The following is a 19,218-nucleotide window of genomic DNA, read 5'->3' as shown; positions in this document are numbered from 1 at the left end:
AAGTAGGAAACGAATGGGAGTGTTTCAAGTTTAATGTGCCTCGAAAAAGTCAAATCGATGGTGTTTCCAATCGAGTGGAAGAGAGATAGATGAGGCGCAAGCGTACAATGAACGTAACGGAACAATGTGCGTAACGGGACACTTTTTCGTGCATGCAGACGGCGTTCATCCATTTATTAAACGTTGTCACGTCAAAAATAAGTTCTATGCGTACCGAGGAGAAGTCGTTTATTCGATCCTTACGAACCCGCTCTGGACGAAAGAAATAGGTTAAGTGGTCAGCTAAATAATATTTGCAGACCTCCATAAAATAATTTGTTCTGGCAACAAACGTATTCTGCAATGTGCACGAAGTGGCTTCTTAGTGACAGCGGAATTTTGGTGTCGGTAACAAACGGTTGTAACGAACGCTGGGCTGCAGGTAAACACTCAACAATGAATAATTAAATTAAGGCCTTGGAAGCGTCAGCCCAGAAAACAAAACAATAACAACAATTATCACAGAGGTGCCCAGACATCGTACAAAAGAATTTTATTTATAACCTGCTAGCAACTCTAGTAGGCTATGTGGATCGGGGATGAATAATAATGAAATAACAAGACTGGTGGTTTGATTTATATAAGTGCCCTTTTACTAAAATAATTTACTTTTTTTATACATTTTAAGTACACTGGTATTAGAACATATTAATTACAAAATGGAGGGAGCCCCGGGGCAACAAAATACATATAAAAGTAACACAATAATACATTTTGAACTTAATACAGGTTTTAAGTGAGCTCGCAGGCTCAAAAGAAAGAAACAATTACATCGTGTTTTTAATTTTCTTTTCAAATGAAATTTAATTATATCCTGTGTCCTGGCACCGGAGGTTTCGGTCGATTAAAGTCCAGAAGGAATAATTTTGTGTAAACTTGGAGATAAATTTGGAGATAAACTTGGAGCTAATTTTGGAGATAACTTGCAGCTAATTTTGGAGATAATTTGCAGCTAATTTTGGAGATAAACTTCGAAGCTGAACTTGGAGCTCATTTTGGAGTTAACTTGGAGCTAAACCTTGAGGCTGATTTTGGAGCCCGCCTGAAACCAAAGTCCCAAATAACTTAGACTGGTTAACAGGCAGCTAAGCCTGGGCAAGACTATTCCCAGGAAAAGGCAAAAAAAAAGGGGGGGGGGGGAGAGATGACGATCACTTACCCAAAACAGCGGGGTGAAGTCATGTGGCTGGCTGCAGGAGCAGAGAAGGCAGCTCGCGGCACGGAAGTTCGCGGTAGTCATGTTGAGAGATAATGAAATAATTTAGATTAGCAAAAAAACTATTGCGGGCAGCAGAATTTAAAAATAAGAAAATTGAGGCCTCTATGCCTTGACGTTGGCGACTACATGACTTAGTGTCGAGTCTTGGACGAACAATGGAGATTGACGCTCGCGGATCGCGACGCGTGGTCCGCACGGACCAGATGCTGCCCGCCGAATCCCCAAAAAATGGCGTCGGGGCGCCTAATTAAAGGAAGCAACTGCCCCCAGCCAACGAAGGGGTGGTGGTGATTGCCCGAAGGTGTCCGGGAACGCCCGAAGGGGCGAAGCAGACTGCAAAATGTTCGCCGCGCTCTCACGCGAGTCGCCGGCGAACTAAGATCGCAATCGCACTACAACTGCTGCCAAGGTCGATTGTGACAAGCTGTCTCTTATGGGAGGGATGAGTAGTGCACTCTGGCGGCCACGACGAGAACCTGCCTGGAGGGTCACAGAAACGTCCGCTAGAGTGCAGTGGGCGCGCTCGCGACCAGCGCTCAGAGCAAGGTTAGGGATTTTTCCCGCCGCTAGACTTCGCTGAGGGCTCTGTTTGACAAGGGCGAAAGTCCTTGAAGAGACAATGTCCCCGCCTGGGTTCACTGAGGGTCGACGCTCAGGGTTGGAGTTCCCGTGAAGCCACAGGTGGGTGATGAGGGGAGGGGGGTTTAAATTTGCTAAATCGCCTGGGAAAGGCGTCATGTGGACCGTCCCGAGGCTTCGCCGCTGGCTGTAACCTAGTCCAGTACGTGCTGGCAAAGCCCTTACGTATGCTTGCCTCCGAGAAATGAAAGTTGCTAGCAGTGGGCTTGGGGTATCGTTCGCTAGCACAAAAGTCATTCTGTTACATGGAGAAAACGTGACGCGAACCGCGGCCGAGATGCTGCGATCACAAATCGTCAGCAAACAGTATCTAATTGAAGCCTGCGAAGAAGCGCAGGTGCACTGGGTTGCACAAGATTACATCGGAGTGTACAGTAATGGAAACAAAATTAAATTAAATTAAAAATGCAAATTTATTATTTGGTTTTATTCTTTAAAAAGTACAAATTAAATTTAAAATCGTACATTTGTGCCTGAAAGTGGCACTGAAACGGCACACGGTTCTGTCAAGACGGCAATTTACGAGGTATACATTTAAAAGAAAATTGCAACGTCCACAAAACTGCTTTCTCAGTGAAATTTAATTTTTTTTTAAACATGGCGGACGGTACCGCGCAACAGTGGATATTATCCGGTTGCTTCCACCTGGGCGTCCCCCCATCTGGAAAAACATTTCCCTGTCTTTTCCTTGACTTTCGATAACCAATATTTAATATATCTCTGACTATGATTTACCTTACTAATATTTACCTATTTTGCAATTTTCTGAATGAAATGAAGATAATCCAGCCTCACTATCCCCACAGCTGACATGGTTCTCTCTACACTTTCTTTATTTTAAACAGATCCTTGCATGAGCCATTTATATTACATATGACTATATACTAAAACCTATCCGGTGAAAAAATGCTTTCACAGCATGGTTGACGGCAGACTGAAGCATAACAAATGACTGGAGGCGGGCCCGCGACACGTGTCAGGTAACACTGACGTCATGCGCGCATACCGTGGGGGATTAGAATGGCCCGACCTCCCACCCCGCTGCCCCCGCGGCGCCGTCATCTGTCCCTTAGCGGCCTGGGAATCCCGCGGGCTCACGGAGGCCGCCGCGTGGAGTGGCGTGTGACTCCGACGCTGTTCTGGATACTTCGGATGACGCGACACGTCGCAACCATTCCAGTCGGTTCCAGAAAGACGGTCACGGGTGTAAAAGCGGCGACGCCGGAGTGAAGTGCGAGTTCAGCGAAGAGGCTGAGAGGCTGACTCTTTGAGAGCGACGGGATCGAGAGAGTGGCGCGAGACTGTGTGTGTCCACACTGATGTGAGGCGGAGAGACGCAGACTCACCTCCAGCTCCTGGGACAGGCGCGCGTGGTGGTGCTCGCTGGGGGTCAGCGACCTCTTGCTGAGTCTGCGGTGCTCCAGCAGGAAGTAGTTGGGAAGACTGCCGATCTGCAACACGACAGTGCAGGCGCTCAGTTCCCTCCTCGCTGCAGCCGGCGTCACCTTCACACTCTGCCCTTGCAAGACAAGTGCTCTTGAGGGGGTGCCTCCCATTTCAGGTCAAGATTTCATATTTACAGTAATTACAGATCAACTTGTAGACTTTTACAATTGTTTAACTTTCACGAAATAAAAAAAAACATATACTGCGCATACATTTTTTGCATAATTATCTGTCAAAGTTATTTTTTTAACGTTTTTGGGTTGTATAAATAAGGAGAACTTAATTTATTGCAGAACTGAAACATTTTAGTGTTTAACTGCAATACCACTGACTCGAGTCACATACAAATGATACGTCTACAAAGAGAAAATGACACAAAGTGTGAATTGTGATCTTTCAAATAATTATGATTCAAAAAAGGTAGTAGTTACGTAGTTAAATTACAATATAAATATTATAATTTTTTTTTTAACACGTCGTGGTTGTGCAATGTTACTTTTCACCCGAGAGCAAGCGAACACCTGCCCCCACGAAGCAGTGGCTGACATTCTCATGGTCATTTGAAGGATGTATCTCATTGATAAGGGACCGGGAAAATTTCCCAGATTTATTTTGCGATAGGATAAAATTATAAATATTTATACCTTTAAGGCGCTTCCGTTCTTATTGCACAATTAACAGGGAATGTTGTTCATCGGGCAGGACAGACGGCTCCTGTGAGTGATAGCCCCAATCCATCCATGCTGACCCTGCCTCAGGAGGTTATAAACCCTGTCTCGGCGCTGTTATCTATCGCTGAGAGGCCTTGGGAATTCCACGGGCCGCCGCGCGGAGTGGCGAGAGCGAGCGACGCTATTCTCGACTGTTCGGGCATCATCGGGTCTGCCCGGGATGATGCGACTCGTCGCGGCTGCTCTCGTCGGTTCGAGAAGGGACGCCCCAAGTACTTGAGCAGCGACGCCGGCCTCCGCGGGAGTGCGGTGAGAGTTCCGCGGTGAGTTCGGCGACAGTCCCGAGAGAGTTCCGAGCGGATTCCGAGTGAAGGGAAGTGCGACATCGACGAAGAGGGTGAGAGACCCCCCTGAGAGTGGCGCGACGCGGAGTGACGGGACCGTGAGAGTGCGACTGAGTGGCGCGAGACTGTGTGTGTGGACAGGCGCGAGGAGAGGAGAGAACCACTGTCGAGCCTAGCTCCAGTGATGAGAGCGAACTGCGGAACTTGACAGACACTGGGTGACTTGAGGATAAACATTTTTAAGTGCCAGTTATTTGTGATCGGGCATTCTGAGGCACTATTTATTATTAACATAAATATTAGTAATTAATAAAACCGTAATAAAACGTAATTGGGCTATTCCTTACGAACCCAATTCTCCCCACATAGGTCACAATACTAAGTACCTATAACTTACAAAAATTGGCACATAACTTTACATTTTAATTGGTGTATTATTCAAGCATAATTTTTTTAAACATGGAAAAGATAATATAATATTCAACCATTTGACTTTATTTTGTTGTATCATGCTTATTATGTGCACATTTAATACTGAATAGCTGTTCAGGGAACGGTTGACAAATAACTTGAACTATTAGAGGTACTGGGACGACACAAAGCATAAATTCCCGGGTAAGAATCCGAAACCAGTGTTACTGCTAACACTGCTTTGTAATGATAAGTAGAGACCTGAAAAATTCCCGGATTCATTTCGTGAAATGTTACAGTTCAAATATTATACCTTAGTGCTGCTCCTGCCATTGGTTCACTGTTAATCTGGAGTAATGAGGGCCAATTAGATACCCCTCACTCGCAGAAGTGTCGAATCACAGGCCGCCCAGTCGAGACGACTCACAAGTCAACAGCCAATGAACAGTTGGCATTTGCCCGAGAGTGTAGAGGATAGTGGAGTCTATACTGGAGGTCATTGAACCCGCGAATTTTTCCGGTCTCTAATGATAAGAGTTGTTTTCGTGTAAATGTACAAATCTACACATACCTACCTGTAATTTTACATTTACAGAAGGAAACAAAAGGTATCTCCAGGGCAGAACACGAGGGACCTGATCTCGAAGCCACGCAGTGGGAAGGGGGGGGGGAGTCACGTGGACCCCAGGAGTGCAGTAACGCGGCGCCAACCTCTTCTTTAGCGAGGCCCGAGGGAAAAAAACACACACACACTTTAAGTTTTCGCAAACTAACGAACAAAAGAAATATAAACGAGGTGGCTTGGGCGGGTGGGGGGAAAGCCAAATTGAATTTATGCGTGCGGAGAAGTTCTAGGGGTTAATTAGGGCGCAGGGCTAACAGTGTTAATTACGCGAGCGTCAAGAAGCCGGGTTGGGGCGCAGAACTTCCGCTACCACTCTCTGCGTGACCCCTGTGACCCTCCCCCCCCCCCCCCCCCCCCGAGACACCCGTGACCCCGTCTGTGTCGTCACAGACCCACACACAGACAAACTTAAAACGCACAGCCTAAACCTGTAGCCTTAGAGATTTGAAATCCGGAGGAAATGTTGCATTGTTGATGCCTCTTCTACGGGGGTGCTGTCACAACTTAGAAACACATAACTTAGAAACACACAAGATAGAATCTTGTAAGTTATGCCTGTTCTAAGTTCTGTGTTTCTAAGTTATGATAGTTCTAAGTTACATGGTTCGGCGTTGTGTGTTTCTAAGTTATGAAAGTTCTAAGTTGTGTGTTTCTAAGTTGTGATAGTTCTAAGTTATGATTTTCTAAGTTATGACCTTCATAAGTTGTGTGGTTCTGCGTTGCGTGTTTCTAAGTTATGACAGTTCTAAGTTGTGAGTTTCTAACTTGTGATAGTTAATGGGTTATGACTTTCTAAGTTATGACATTTCTAAGTTGTGTGGTTCTGCGTTGCGTGTTTCTACGTTACGTGTTTCTACGTTATGACAGTTCTAAGTTGTGTGCTTCTACGTTCTGTGTTTCTAAGTATTGTGTTTCTAAGTTATGATAGTTCTAACTTATGACAGTTCTAAGTTACATGGATTTTTTCGAGGTTTATAAGTGGTGAATGTTCTAAGTTGTGTGTTTCTAAGTTATGTGTGGTTCCCCTTCTACGTCTTCTGGCGACGTCTTTTTACATTTTAATTATTCACTCACTTTCAGGCGAGCGGGGTTGTGGGGGACGTTCATAGATCAAAAAATTTCCCGTCCGTCAAGTATATGTCCTGTAGACTTGAAACTTGGCATGGGGTTTCTTTATGTTACGTACACAATAACTGAGCAATGGGTTTTCCTAAAAAAAAAACCGTCTACAATGCGGGTTCATGGGACTTTTCAAGATTTTTTTCTTCCAAGTTTATATCATAATGCCTTGAAATTCAGCAGTGATGTTCCTTATAAAACATAGTTATCAACTAAGAACGTGGTTTTCCGAAGATCAGCTCCCATGGAGCTGTGTTTCCGTACCATGTGCGTCTCTGCCTGAGGATGGGAGCAGATAGCAGTTCCCGAAACGTCGCTTGTTTCTGTTTTGGTAAAACTAATGTGTTCGTTTCGTCTCTTCGTTTTGTCGTGTTTTTGTCTCGTTTCAACTGTTGTGCTGAATTATTTTGGGTTCAATATTTTTGTGCTGTCATCATTTGTGGGTTTTTTTTATCGTTCTATTCTGTTTTGGAAAACTATTGTGTTTGTTTCGTCTTTTCGTTTTGTCGTGTTTTTGTTTCGTTTCAACCGTTGTGCTGAATTTTTTTGGGTTCAATATTTCTGTGGGTTTTTTTTCGTTCTCTTAGTACATTTTTCTTTGTTTTTCTTTGTTTTGTTGACCATATTCCTGTTACGGAATATTTTGTGGTGTTTATATCCTTGTTGACAACAGCAATTTTTTGCTTAATTTTGTGTTTTTTTTTCTTTTTTGGGTTTTATTTATTTATTTATTTTAGTTTTTAGTTTTTCTTCAACAGAAAAAGTTCTTAGCAATGATGTATGTCCAAAAACTTTCATCAAGTCCCATGGAGGGTTAAGAGAGCGTTAAAAGTCCAAATTTTACGTTTAAGTTCTACAAAATTTTGCGGGGCGATAAAAATCTAAATTTCCCGTTTTTCCAAGTATAATTCCTTAAGATTTTAAACTATGCAGTAATGTTGTTTATATTACAAACCCAAAAACTCAGAACAATGTTTTCCGAAAATCACTCCCAACGCCGGGTGCTTCAGCTAGTTGATTATAAAAATAGTAACTACTTAAATACTGACAAAGTATGTGTTGAGAAGGATGAGGTGTTAGTGCAAACCCGAGTGTATAATGGTTTAAATGGATTGTCATTTTATAACCAATATGCTCATGGTTTATATATTTGTAACAGTATTAGCTTGGAGAAATCTCTGTGCATTAGCCAATGGAAGCATTGAAATATTTATGTGAAGCAAGTATGATATATTATACTTGGTGTCTGGGTTATATATTAAATCCCACCCAGTTACCTGGCATGGTGACATAAAAATTAAATGTTTCGCATATTTCTGTTTAAAAACATATTGTTAGGGCGAATTTCTTAGGCCCTACACTAAAAAAAACAGCCTTCTTTGCCATAGAAAATAGTTTTATAAAATATGAGCCGTTGTTAAGATTGTGTTCTTGATTGGTATGTGTATTATAAGCAAACGCAAGCTTGCACTATCATTTAGATAGTGACTATCTTTCAGAATGACGCAGTTAGCTGTTATGGATATAAGGAGAAATATGTTTCACAGGCAAAATTATTGTAAGGTCCGAGAAACGATGATGTCCAAATAAACAAAACATATCTCACAAAAATGACTGGGAATTACCATAAGTCATTTAATATTTTCGTTGGAATATTTCAGATTTGTATAATTTGATTTAAAAAAAAAAACGAAAATGCAGTCATGGAGACTGTCGACAGACGTGAAGACTTAAAATTTTGTTTTTAAATGTGTAATATGAAATCATTTCTACGTCAAATGTATGCAAGAAAATTATTTTGGTATTATATCACTAGTATGTCGGTGACGCGAACCCATACGTTTTGCCCCAACCGAAAATTGCTCAACGTGGCCAAAGAAATTTTCACTTCAAAAAAAAAAGGGGGGGTTGTCTGTAAAGTCGGTTTACGGACGATAATTTTACGCGATAACATCATAATAATACATTGATGAAAAATTGCATACTTTTTTAATTTTCAAATAATATTTACAGTTTTTGCAAATTTAAATTAAATAATTTGTTTAAATATAATCACGAACAATTAGTTTAAAAGCCCGCCTTAACCTGTTTGATATTATACAAGATTTCCTCGCACGGTGGTTGGCCGGTTCTTGCACGCTCGGCTCAGGCGGAACGTGACAATTTTTCGTGCGTGCAGCCAGCGTTCATCGATTTATAAGACGTTATCACGTCAAAAAATATTTGGCTTTCTTTTTTTTTTTGGCACATAAAAAATGGTTTTTACAGTCGAGCCACGAGCCGGGGCCAAGGACACACGCAGATCCGCCAGGCCCTGCCTCGCAGTTCCGCCGCGTGCTGGCCACTTGGTGACTTTTGGCCACGTCACGTTGGCAGCGGCGGTCAGCTGACTGCAGCGGCGAGCGAAAGTGGCGGCGGTGAAAGGACGCAGATGTCGGCGAGTAACGGGCAGCAGGGGGGGGGGGCTCCAAGGCTGACCACTCTGCGCGAGCGAGACAGCCAGCTGTGGGCGGAGCGTGGAACAGTTTATCAGCGGGCGACGCGTGCGGCACGTGACGTAAACGAGTAGTAAAGTCCCACCCAAGAAATGTGCCGCCCTACTACACATTGTCGTGTTAGAATACCTGCAAAACCTGTTGCGACGGGAGTCCACAGCCAACCTGACAAAATCAAAAAAAACTGCCTGATGCGCGTGGAATGCATTGAAAGAATGTTGAAAACACGCCAGAAAAAAAAACCCTCACGGAATAGTCCAAAAGAAAACTTTTAAGACGTTTAACGAGTGGCTTTATTAAGGCCCGTCTGCAACAGTCCGAACCTGTGTACGGTTCGTGTCCTAACCCGAATGTGAATGACGTCAAATTAAGATCCACGTGAAAGCACCGCAAAATCTCCAATAGAAATGTCGTGGTTCTCGTCCTGAATCATCCAGTTTTCGCATATCTCTCCTTCCAACTCCTTCCATCTCCACCTCCTTCCGTCTCCACCTCCTTCCATCTCCACCTCCTTCCGTCTCCTCTCTCCTGTAACCCACTTCCATCTCCAGCGTCACCGACTAGAGGTCTCCAGGAGTCTCCGAGCTAAATATGAAATAAAGGAGAAACATAAGGGCCGTAAGGAAATGTAGTTTAGCACTACAAACATCCTCACAGCTTCCCCTCGACTGTACTTGGGGAGTAGAGCAGGAAGACTTCACAAGTTGAGTAGAGTAGGGACTGGAAAACTAATTACGATTGGAAACTCTACAGACATAAATATGAAAAGGGTTAACATAGCACCAAAAAAGCTAGGCCAGGTTACAACATACCGAAAAAATAATAAAAAAAAACTTTGAATTCAAAGAATTTACCCCCACAATAAGGAGTATGGAGAGTTACATTGACTTTCTCAAGATGCATCACCACTACCTTTGTGGTTTGCGACTCCAGGTGTTATAGCAGCTCATCCTGCATCGCCCAAAGCAACATTCTGTCTTCACCGATATCTCGGATATTTTTTTGATAACTTCAAGAGAGAGGGATACACGCATCCAATTCCCCCCCCCCCCCCCTTTTCGGGCAATAACCGCCTCAAGGCTAAGAGCCACTTGCACAGCCAGATAAGTAAACTCTAATAACAATTTGTACGTTAATCAAATAGAGAAATTCATGACGTGATAACGTCTTATAAATCGATGAACGCCGGCTGCACGCACGAATAATTGTCACGTTCCGCCCGAGCCGAGCGTGCAAGCACCGGCCGACCACCGTGCGAGAAAATCTTCTATAATATCAAAGAAGTTGAGGTGGGCTTTTTTAACTAATTGTTCGTGATTATATCTAAACAAATTATTTAAATTAAATTTTGCAAAAACTGTAAATAATATTTGAAAATTTAAAAAAATGCAATTTTTCATCAAATTTTTCTTATGACGTTATCACTTAAAATAATCGTCCGTAAACAGACTTTACAGACAACCAGGGTATGAAAAAATCCTGATTTATTTTAAAAAAAATCAAAAAAATCAGATTTTTTTGGATTAAAATCGGTTTTTTTATTAAAATCGGGTTTTCTTATTAAAATACGATTTTTTGATTAAAATATAAAAAATTGTAATCTGTGTAATATAAAGTACATTTTCATGACTGTTTTCATGACTTGACTTTGCTCTACAGTACAATTAATAACAGATTAATTCATTTTTGAAAATTTTTAGTATAGTAACATAGTTAACATTAGTAAAAAAAATGTCTTATAGAAAATAACTACATCATTGAAAATATATCATATTTAAATGTAACGTTGTCACTTCTGTCATCCCTTATAGTCTTATAGTCCAATTTTTCTAAATAAAGTAATTTAAACCAAAACCACAATTTCCTTTTTTTCTTCTTCTCAGAATTGCACACGTACGAGAGTATTCAAAGTAAAACTTCTACATAAAATATTACTTATTTAAAATTTTAAACAAAAATACAAGTTTGGCAGTTTTTTCTGTACCCAGTCAATTTCTTAATGTTGACTGAACCAAACCAGACATACCAAAGAACTGAAAATTTCCTTCCTACAGTTCTAAAAATAGCATTTGATATTGTTGGAAGACAAACCTGTTGCCAAGGAGATATATGACACACACACACAACACAAACACTCATGAGGTGGAGGAGAGAAGAGAGAAAATGAGGTGGCATTTAAAGGTACATTCCACCCACCTATATTTAACAAGTGTTTCAAAATAACTATAAATACATTGTAGAATAAATTAATTACTATTCAATTTTTATTCTATCTTTGCAGGAGTCAACTTTTATATAAGTAGTCATGATTACTTGGTTTAAACAATACAGTATAGGAAATATTAACGTTTATATTATCATATTATAAATTGATTTTATTCACTGATTTAAAAAAAATCACATGATTTAAATTATGATTTAAATCACGATTTAAATCATGCTGATTAAAATCAACATACCCTGCAGACAACAACCTTTTTTTTATCATTATTTTGTCGTAAGTCGCGACGGAGCAAGCCACCCTGCATGCAGGACATGCAGGACTGCCGCCGGGAAGCCATATTAAAAAATTGGTTGTCTGTAAAGTCAGTTTACGGACGATAGTTTAACGTGACAGCGTCATAACAAAACATTGATTGAAATGAATGCATACTTTTATGAATAAAATTGAATCATTTTTATTGAATTATCACTATTTTGTATGGATACAAAGAAGGAGTGAAATGAAATCTACAATTTAATTGATAAGTTTACTTTTATTCGCACTCATTAATTCAAATATGTTTATTACTTAAACGAAGAGATTATTTTAACTATAACTTTTATACATGTTTGCTATTTAACTTCTTCCAATCTGTGTTATTCTGTTAAGGATAGGACGATAATAGGAAAAGTAGGAAACGAATGGGTGTGTTTCAAGATTAAAGTGCCTCGAAAAAGTCAAATTGATGGTTGTTCCAATCGAGTGGAAGAGAGATAGATGCGGCGCAAGCGTATAATGAGCGTAACGGGACACAACATAACGGGACAATGTGCGTTACGGGACACTTATTCGTGCGTGCAGCTGGTTTTCATCGATTTATTAGACGTTGTCAAGTCAAATAATTGTCTCACCCTGCGAGCAAGCTTTCTCGAAATTGTTTATTCTATTTCCTTATTCCTTGGCGAGCACTCGAAAACACAGGCCCCGAGAGGAAGGACGCCTCCCTCAGACCTCGAGCGGCGCCGGTCCAGCGGCCGCCAGGCATTGTGCCGTCTCAGGGCGGCTGCAGGGAGGGGGGCAGATGGCCTGCACTTCAGGAAACCCCATTACCAGTGAGCGAGCGAGTGGGCGGGTGACGGGCCGCAATGTAATTAGCAAGGCAGCAAACTGCGCCAACTGCGGGGGCGGCCCTGCCCGCAGCCGCAACGTCCCGGTAACTTCGTCAAGGAACAACTCTACGGCAACCTCACAGGGAACCTCACAGGAGACATCACAGGGAACCTCACAGGGAACCTCGCAGGAGACCTCACATGGATCCTCACAGGGAACCTCACAGGGAACCTCACGGGGAACCTCACATGGAACCTCGCAGGAGACCTCACAGGGAACCTCACAGGGAACCTCGCAAGGAACCTCGCAAGGACCTTACAGTGAACCTCACAGGGTACCTCGCAGGGAACCTCACAGGGGACCTCGCAGGAGACCACACAGGGAACCTCACAGGGTACCTCGCAGGGAATCTCACAGGGAACCTCACAGGGAACCTCACAGGGTACCTCGCAGGAAACTTCACAGGGAACCTCACAGGGTACCTCGCAGGAGACCTCACAGGGATCCTCACAGGGAACCTCACAGGGTACCTCGCAGGAGACTTCACAGGGAACCTCACAGGGAACCTCGCAGGGAACCTCACAGGGATCCTCACAGGGAACCTCACAGGGAACCTCACGGGGAACCTCACATGGAACCTCGCAGGAGACCTCACAGGGAACCTCACAGGGAACCTCGCAAGGAACCTCGCAAGGACCTAACAGTGAACCTCACAGGGTACCTCGCAGGGAACCTCACAGGGGACCTCGCAGGAGACCACACAGGGAACCTCACAGGGTACCTCGCAGGGAATCTCACAGGGAACCTCACAGGGAACCTCACAGGGTACCTCGCAGGAAACTTCACAGGGAACCTCACAGGGTACCTCGCAGGGTACCTCGCAGGAGACTTCACAGGGAACCTCACAGGGTTACTCACAGGGAACCTCACAGGGAACCTCGCAGGGAACCTCACAGGGATCCTCACAGGGAACCTCACAGGGGACCTCGCAGGTGACCTCGCAGGAATCCTCACAGGGATCCTCACAGGGAACCTCACAGGGAACCTCGCAGGGAACCTCACAGGGTACCTCGCAGGAGACTTCACAGGGATCCTCACAGGGATCCTCACAGGGAACCTCACAGGGGACTTCACAGGGAACCTCACAGGGTACCTCGCAGGAGACTTCACAGGGATCCTCACAGGGAACCTCACAGGGGACTTCACAGGGAACCTCACAGGGTACCTCGCAGGAGACTTCACAGGGAACCTCACAGGGTTACTCACAGGGAACCTCACAGGGAACCTCACAGGGATAATCACAGGGAACCTCACAGGGAACCTCGCAGGAGACCTCACAGGGATCCTCACAGGGAACCTCACAGGGATCCTCACAGGGAACCTCACAGGGATCCTCACAGGGATCCTCACAGGGAACCTCACAGGGGACTTCACAGGGAACCTCACAGGGTACCTCGCAGGAGACTTCACAGGGATCCTCACAGGGAACCTCACAGGAAACCTCACAGGGGACTTCACAGGGAACCTCACAGGGTACCTCGCAGGAGACTTCACAGGGATCCTCACAGGGATCCTCACAGGGAACCTCACAGGGAACCTCACAGGGGACTTCACAGGGAACCTCACAGGGTACCTCTCAGGAGACTTCACAGGGATCCTCACAGGGTTACTCACAGGGAACCTCACAGGGAACCTCACAGGGGACTTCACAGGGAACCTCACAGGGTACCTCGCAGGAGACTTCACAGGGATCCTCACAGGGAACCTCACAGGGAACTTCACAGGGGACCTCGCAGGGAACCTCACAGGGTACCTCGCAGGAGACTTCACAGGGGACTTCACAGGGAACCTCACAGGTAACCTCACAGGGAACCTCACAGGGGACCTCGCAGGTGACCTTACAGGGAACCTAGCTTGGGACCTCACAGGGAACCTCACAGGTAACCTCACAGGGAACCTCACAGGGGACCTCGCAGGTGACCTCACAGGGAACCTCGCAGGTGACCTCACAGGGAACCTCACAGCGAACCTCACAGGGAACCTCACTTGGGACCTCACAGGGAACCTCACAGGGAACCTCACAGCGGACCACACAGGTAACCTCAGGGAAATTTACAGGGAACCTGCCGGAGACAGCCCGCATGCGCACAACGTCACGTCACAGAGCTGACGCCATCTTTTCGCCTTGGCCAAATGTTTTTCCGAGCGTGCATGTTTTAGAACAACATTGCAGTTCAGTATACCTTACTTAGCCATTAATTTTATATTGCCACTTCGCGAAAATTAATAGTTTTTTTTTCTTCCCACGACTTTTTAAAATGTAGGTACAATGTGCACTTTTATAACAACACTACATCATCGTTAAAACTTATTTCATATCATCAGTTCACTCAAAAGTTTCAACAAAAAGTACAAATATTCAAGTGACAAGTACAACGAAGATAATTTTTCACTTTTTTTTATAATTTTACCATTTTCTACGATTCGTAAATATTTACGTAGTTTTAATTACTTCCGTGGCCTACTTGTATTCCTTAAAATACTTGTCCAATTTTAATTTGTTTTTAGACCTTGTTATAACAATTAAACATACAAAATATATTTTCACAAAAAATTATAAACTACTTAAGTTATAACAATATTTTATCGCAAAAAAATATTTTATACAGAATATTGTTCAATGTACTATTATTATAATTATAAAATCAAACTGGATACCGAAATAATTTTATTGCGGATTAAAATACTAACTTAAGATTTTTCTTAGTGAGATAAATTGGTGCCTCTTGGATCCCGATTTATCCTTACGTCATTCACTTCGAATTAATTGAAACAATAAAATATGCAACTGAAGTCGACAAGCTATAAAAAAGAAAAGTTCTAATATTAAAAATAAAAAGGAGGTTGTCTGTAAAGTAAGTTTACGGACGATAATTTTACGTGATAACGTCATAAGAATCCATTAATGAAAAATTGCATACTTTTTAATTTTCAAATATTATTTACAGTTTTTGCAAATTTAATTTAAATAAATTGGTTAAATATAATCACGAACAATTAGTTATAGAAATCAACTGAAATGAAATGAATAAATTGTTAATTTTAAATGACGAAATTGGAAAAATAATCAAATTTGTTTAATTGCTGCTTTTAAAAAGCCCGCCTTAACCTGTTTGGTATTATAGAAGATTTTCTCGCACGGTGGTTGGCCGGTCCTTGCACGCTCGGCTCAGGCGGAACGTGACAATGAGTCAAGCTTTTTTCGTGCGTGCAGCCGGCGTACATCGATTTATGAGACGTTTTCACGTCAAAATTTTTTTTTAACTTAAATATCTCTTTTACAGCATCAAGATGGAAAATATGCCGGGATATTTGGTGGTGTGTTGCAACTTTGCTTGCATCAAAAGGAAGAATTACGAGGTTTGAATGTGTTATTCCGAGGTGATGAGCTCGAGACAGACGACTGTCGCTTCAGCTCTAGTCCTCGATGTGACTCGGCGACTGGGCCAATCAGCGCCCTCCCTCTCTCCCGCCAGAGGACCGCTGCTCCGTGCTCTGGTTCCCAGCAGTAACGCCGCGCCGTGTCGTTTTCTAAACCGACGCAAAAAACAACCGTCTTCCTTCCGAGCGACAGTCGCCGGCGACAGCGAGCTGTGATTAGTCCAACTGAACGGCAGGTTTACACAGAACAACGAAGGCATGATTGCACAAACGTTTAAGGTTTCCGCCAAACGACAATAAGGTTTCGGGTCGTTACCACAACGCCGAACGTACAATAACGCCGAATACCATAACGCCGAATGCCAAATTGACCGCAACGCCGACAGCTAGAAAACTGCTGTGTACCACAACGCCGAAATACAGTAACGTCGAAAAATGTACCACAACCTAACCTAACCTAGGCTAGCCTAACCTAGCCTAACCTAACCTAACCTAACCTAAACTTTGTGGCAGTCCTGCAATGACATTTTTCGGCGTTAATGTATTTCGGCGTTGTGGTAATTCGGCGTTGTGGTACACAGCAGTTTTCTAGCTGTCGGTGTTGTAGTCAATTTGGCATTCGGCGTTATAGTTTTCGGCGTTATTGTACGTTCGGCGTTGTGGTATTTCGGCGTTGTGGTGCGTCCCCTAAGGTTTCTATCCAGAATTTTTATTTGATTTACTAGTTAATGCCAGGTATGCGTTGCAATGCCTTAATGATTTTTTTTATATTTATATTATTTAAAGTAGATGCACAAATACAAAGCTTTTTTCAATCTCTCTATATGTATATATACCTCTCTCTATCTCATTTTATCTCTCTATACATATTTACTCTATATTTTTATATCTATACATCTACATATATGTCACTCTATAGCTATGAAATAATTAAAAATAATTTTTTTTTGCCTATCTACCTTTTTATCTGTCATTTTAACTGTGACATAGGTATATAAAAACCCGCTGTATTCGAAAACAATGTTGTGTCAACATTTCACAGAAATCGGTGAAGAACTTTCGAAAATTTAAGATTTTAAAAGAACGAACATTTACATATTTTTATTTATATAGATGATAGGAATTGCTTATTTCTAAGAGACCCTAACCACTCTCGTTGTTAGGTCTCTACCAGGCACCGGGTTAGACTCTTCATACATGTTCTTGGTTAAGTAAGTATCATTTATTCATTTGTTATTGACACATTTAACTATCCGGGTTGCACATGATTAGTTATATTTATCTTTTAGTGTGTTATTTGTTTTTCAAGCCCTTCATGCGTTTAAGAAAAAAAAAGTTTTTAAATGATGAAGACAAAGCAAATGTACAAAACGTTTCCAGTCTTACGTACCAAAAAATTGATAAGAATCAGACACTATTTTCTTCATATTTAATTCATACAGTGAAGAACAAATCACTGGTGAATGAACGCAGAAGAACCATACACATATCGGTCAGATTGATTTGATACAAACGAGTAGGAACAGAGATTACTGCGTCAATATTTCTGGAGTAGCTACGGCGCTATTTTAAGACTTTGTTCAGCTCGTTCTGTTCGGTGGTTGGCTTGCACTCTCTTCTGTTTTGGAACATGTAGGAGCGGTAAGGGCGACTCTGGCGTGTGCGCCGAGGCTCTCCTCGCCTCTACGCACAAGGAGTCTCGCGCCTGCTGAACTCCAAGCGGCGGTCAACATAGGTCAGACGCGGGTATACTCGAAGGACATCCCCCCCCCCCCCCACACACACACACACACACACACCGTTGCTTGCAACACTCTCGGATAGAAATCCCACATCAAAACTGTTTTGAAAATACTCATGTCATTTATTATCTCTTTAAAAAAAAAGGGGGGGGGGGGTGTTTGTCTGTAAAGTCGGTTTACGGACGATAATTTTACGTGATAACGTCATAACAAAACATTGATGAAAACTTGCATACTTTTTAATTTTAGAATATCATTTCCAGTTTTTTGTAAATTTAATTTAAATAAATTTGTTTAAATATAATCACGAACAATTAGTTAAAAAGTCAGCCCTTAACCTGTTTGATATTATAGAAGATTTTCTCGCACGGTGGTAGGCCCGGTTCTTGCACGCTCGGCTCAGGCGGAACGTGACTATGAGTCATGCTTTTTCGTGCGTGCAGCCGGTGTTCATCGATTTATAAGACGTTATCACGTCAAAAAAAAAACACTATAAAGAATAATCGTTAGATCAACACAAGCATTCAGATAACAACAGTTTGTTACACGCTATCAGAAATTATATACATAGGTATATATTGTAAATCCTGAGCAAGTCCCAAACGGAGCGTTCTCAGCGAAGACTCTGTTCGCTGCTCGGTGGCTACAGTATCTTTGGTTTGCGTGCAGACATGGAGTTAAGTCTTTATTCGATAACTGCACGACGATTGGGTGACGAAGTTAGCCGGGTACCACGGCACTTGCTGTTTCATCGCATCACGTCACGCGCAAAGATAGCACGAGAAACAAAAAAAGCGTAAGATAAGACACTGGACACGTGCTTATCCTGTGATGTGTTTAATCATCGCGGGCGAGAAAGGTAGGCTCACTTTAAGGGACCTAGAAGTCCACATGATAAGTAAATTATTCAAATTTAAAAAACAAGGTCATCGCTGTAATTTTTCGTAATTATGGTTCCACTTAAATTCGTGCGAAGCACAAATGTTTAAATATGTGATACGCTGTGATATATCATAGGCGAGTCGATGCGATAGAACCAAGTGGAAATTGATGGTAATCTCACAGCCACGTCGCTGAAGGGAGGGTCACTAGTGTTATCAGGAAGAATGCAAATATTCAAAGAGGAGAATATGTTGATATGTGCATTCGCGCTGGTCTGAGCACTGTTCTAATTAACCATTTAAAAGCACTTCTTCCCTCTGAGCGCATATAATTAGCACAGCCTGTTGCGCGCAATCATCACTGCTTTGTTACCTCCCGGCTGGTTGCGGCCACGGTCTGTGGTACCATCTCACGGTCTTCAGCACCTCTCGTAGCGTTGCACATACCGAAGGAACAACAAGACGTGACAACGTCTAATAAATAGATGAACGCCGGCTGCACGCACGAAAAAGTGTCCCCTTACGCACTTTGTCCCGTTACGCTCACTGTACGCTTGCACCGCATCCATCTCTCTGCCACTCGATTGGAACAACCATCGATTTGACTTTTTCGAGGCACATTAAACTTAAGTATGCAATCATTTCATCAATGTTTTGTTATGACGTTGTCACGTTAAACTATCGTCCGTAAACCGACTTTACAGACAACCAATTTTTTCACTAACGAACGAATGTGTCCAAGCAGAAGTAATTTTACTAACAAGGTCCAAGCCAGACAAAACAAACAGAAATGTAACACGGACGTTGCACATGCGCTCCTGTTACTCGCTTCG

The 19,218-nt window shown here is 42.7% G+C and overlaps 1 protein-coding gene across 3 annotated transcripts in view; it reads right to left on the bottom strand.

The window, feature by feature from the left end:
• The window catches only part of LOC134531323 (furin-like protease 2), a 210,219-nt gene that overhangs the window by 56,375 nt on the left and 134,626 nt on the right, over window positions 1–19,218 (bottom strand). For all 3 annotated transcript variants that reach the window (XM_063367021.1, XM_063367033.1, XM_063367027.1), the window contains exon 3: window positions 3,244–3,348. In XM_063367021.1, the coding sequence (XP_063223091.1) occupies window positions 3,244–3,348 (105 nt within the window). The remainder of the gene's footprint in view (window positions 1–3,243; window positions 3,349–19,218) is intronic.

Source organism: Bacillus rossius, chromosome 1, assembly GCF_032445375.1.
Source record: "Bacillus rossius redtenbacheri isolate Brsri chromosome 1, Brsri_v3, whole genome shotgun sequence".
Lineage (NCBI taxonomy): Eukaryota > Metazoa > Arthropoda > Insecta > Phasmatodea > Bacillidae > Bacillus > Bacillus rossius.
The sequence above is the reverse complement of the archived record's forward strand: the minus strand, read 5'-3'. Positions and strand labels throughout refer to the sequence as shown.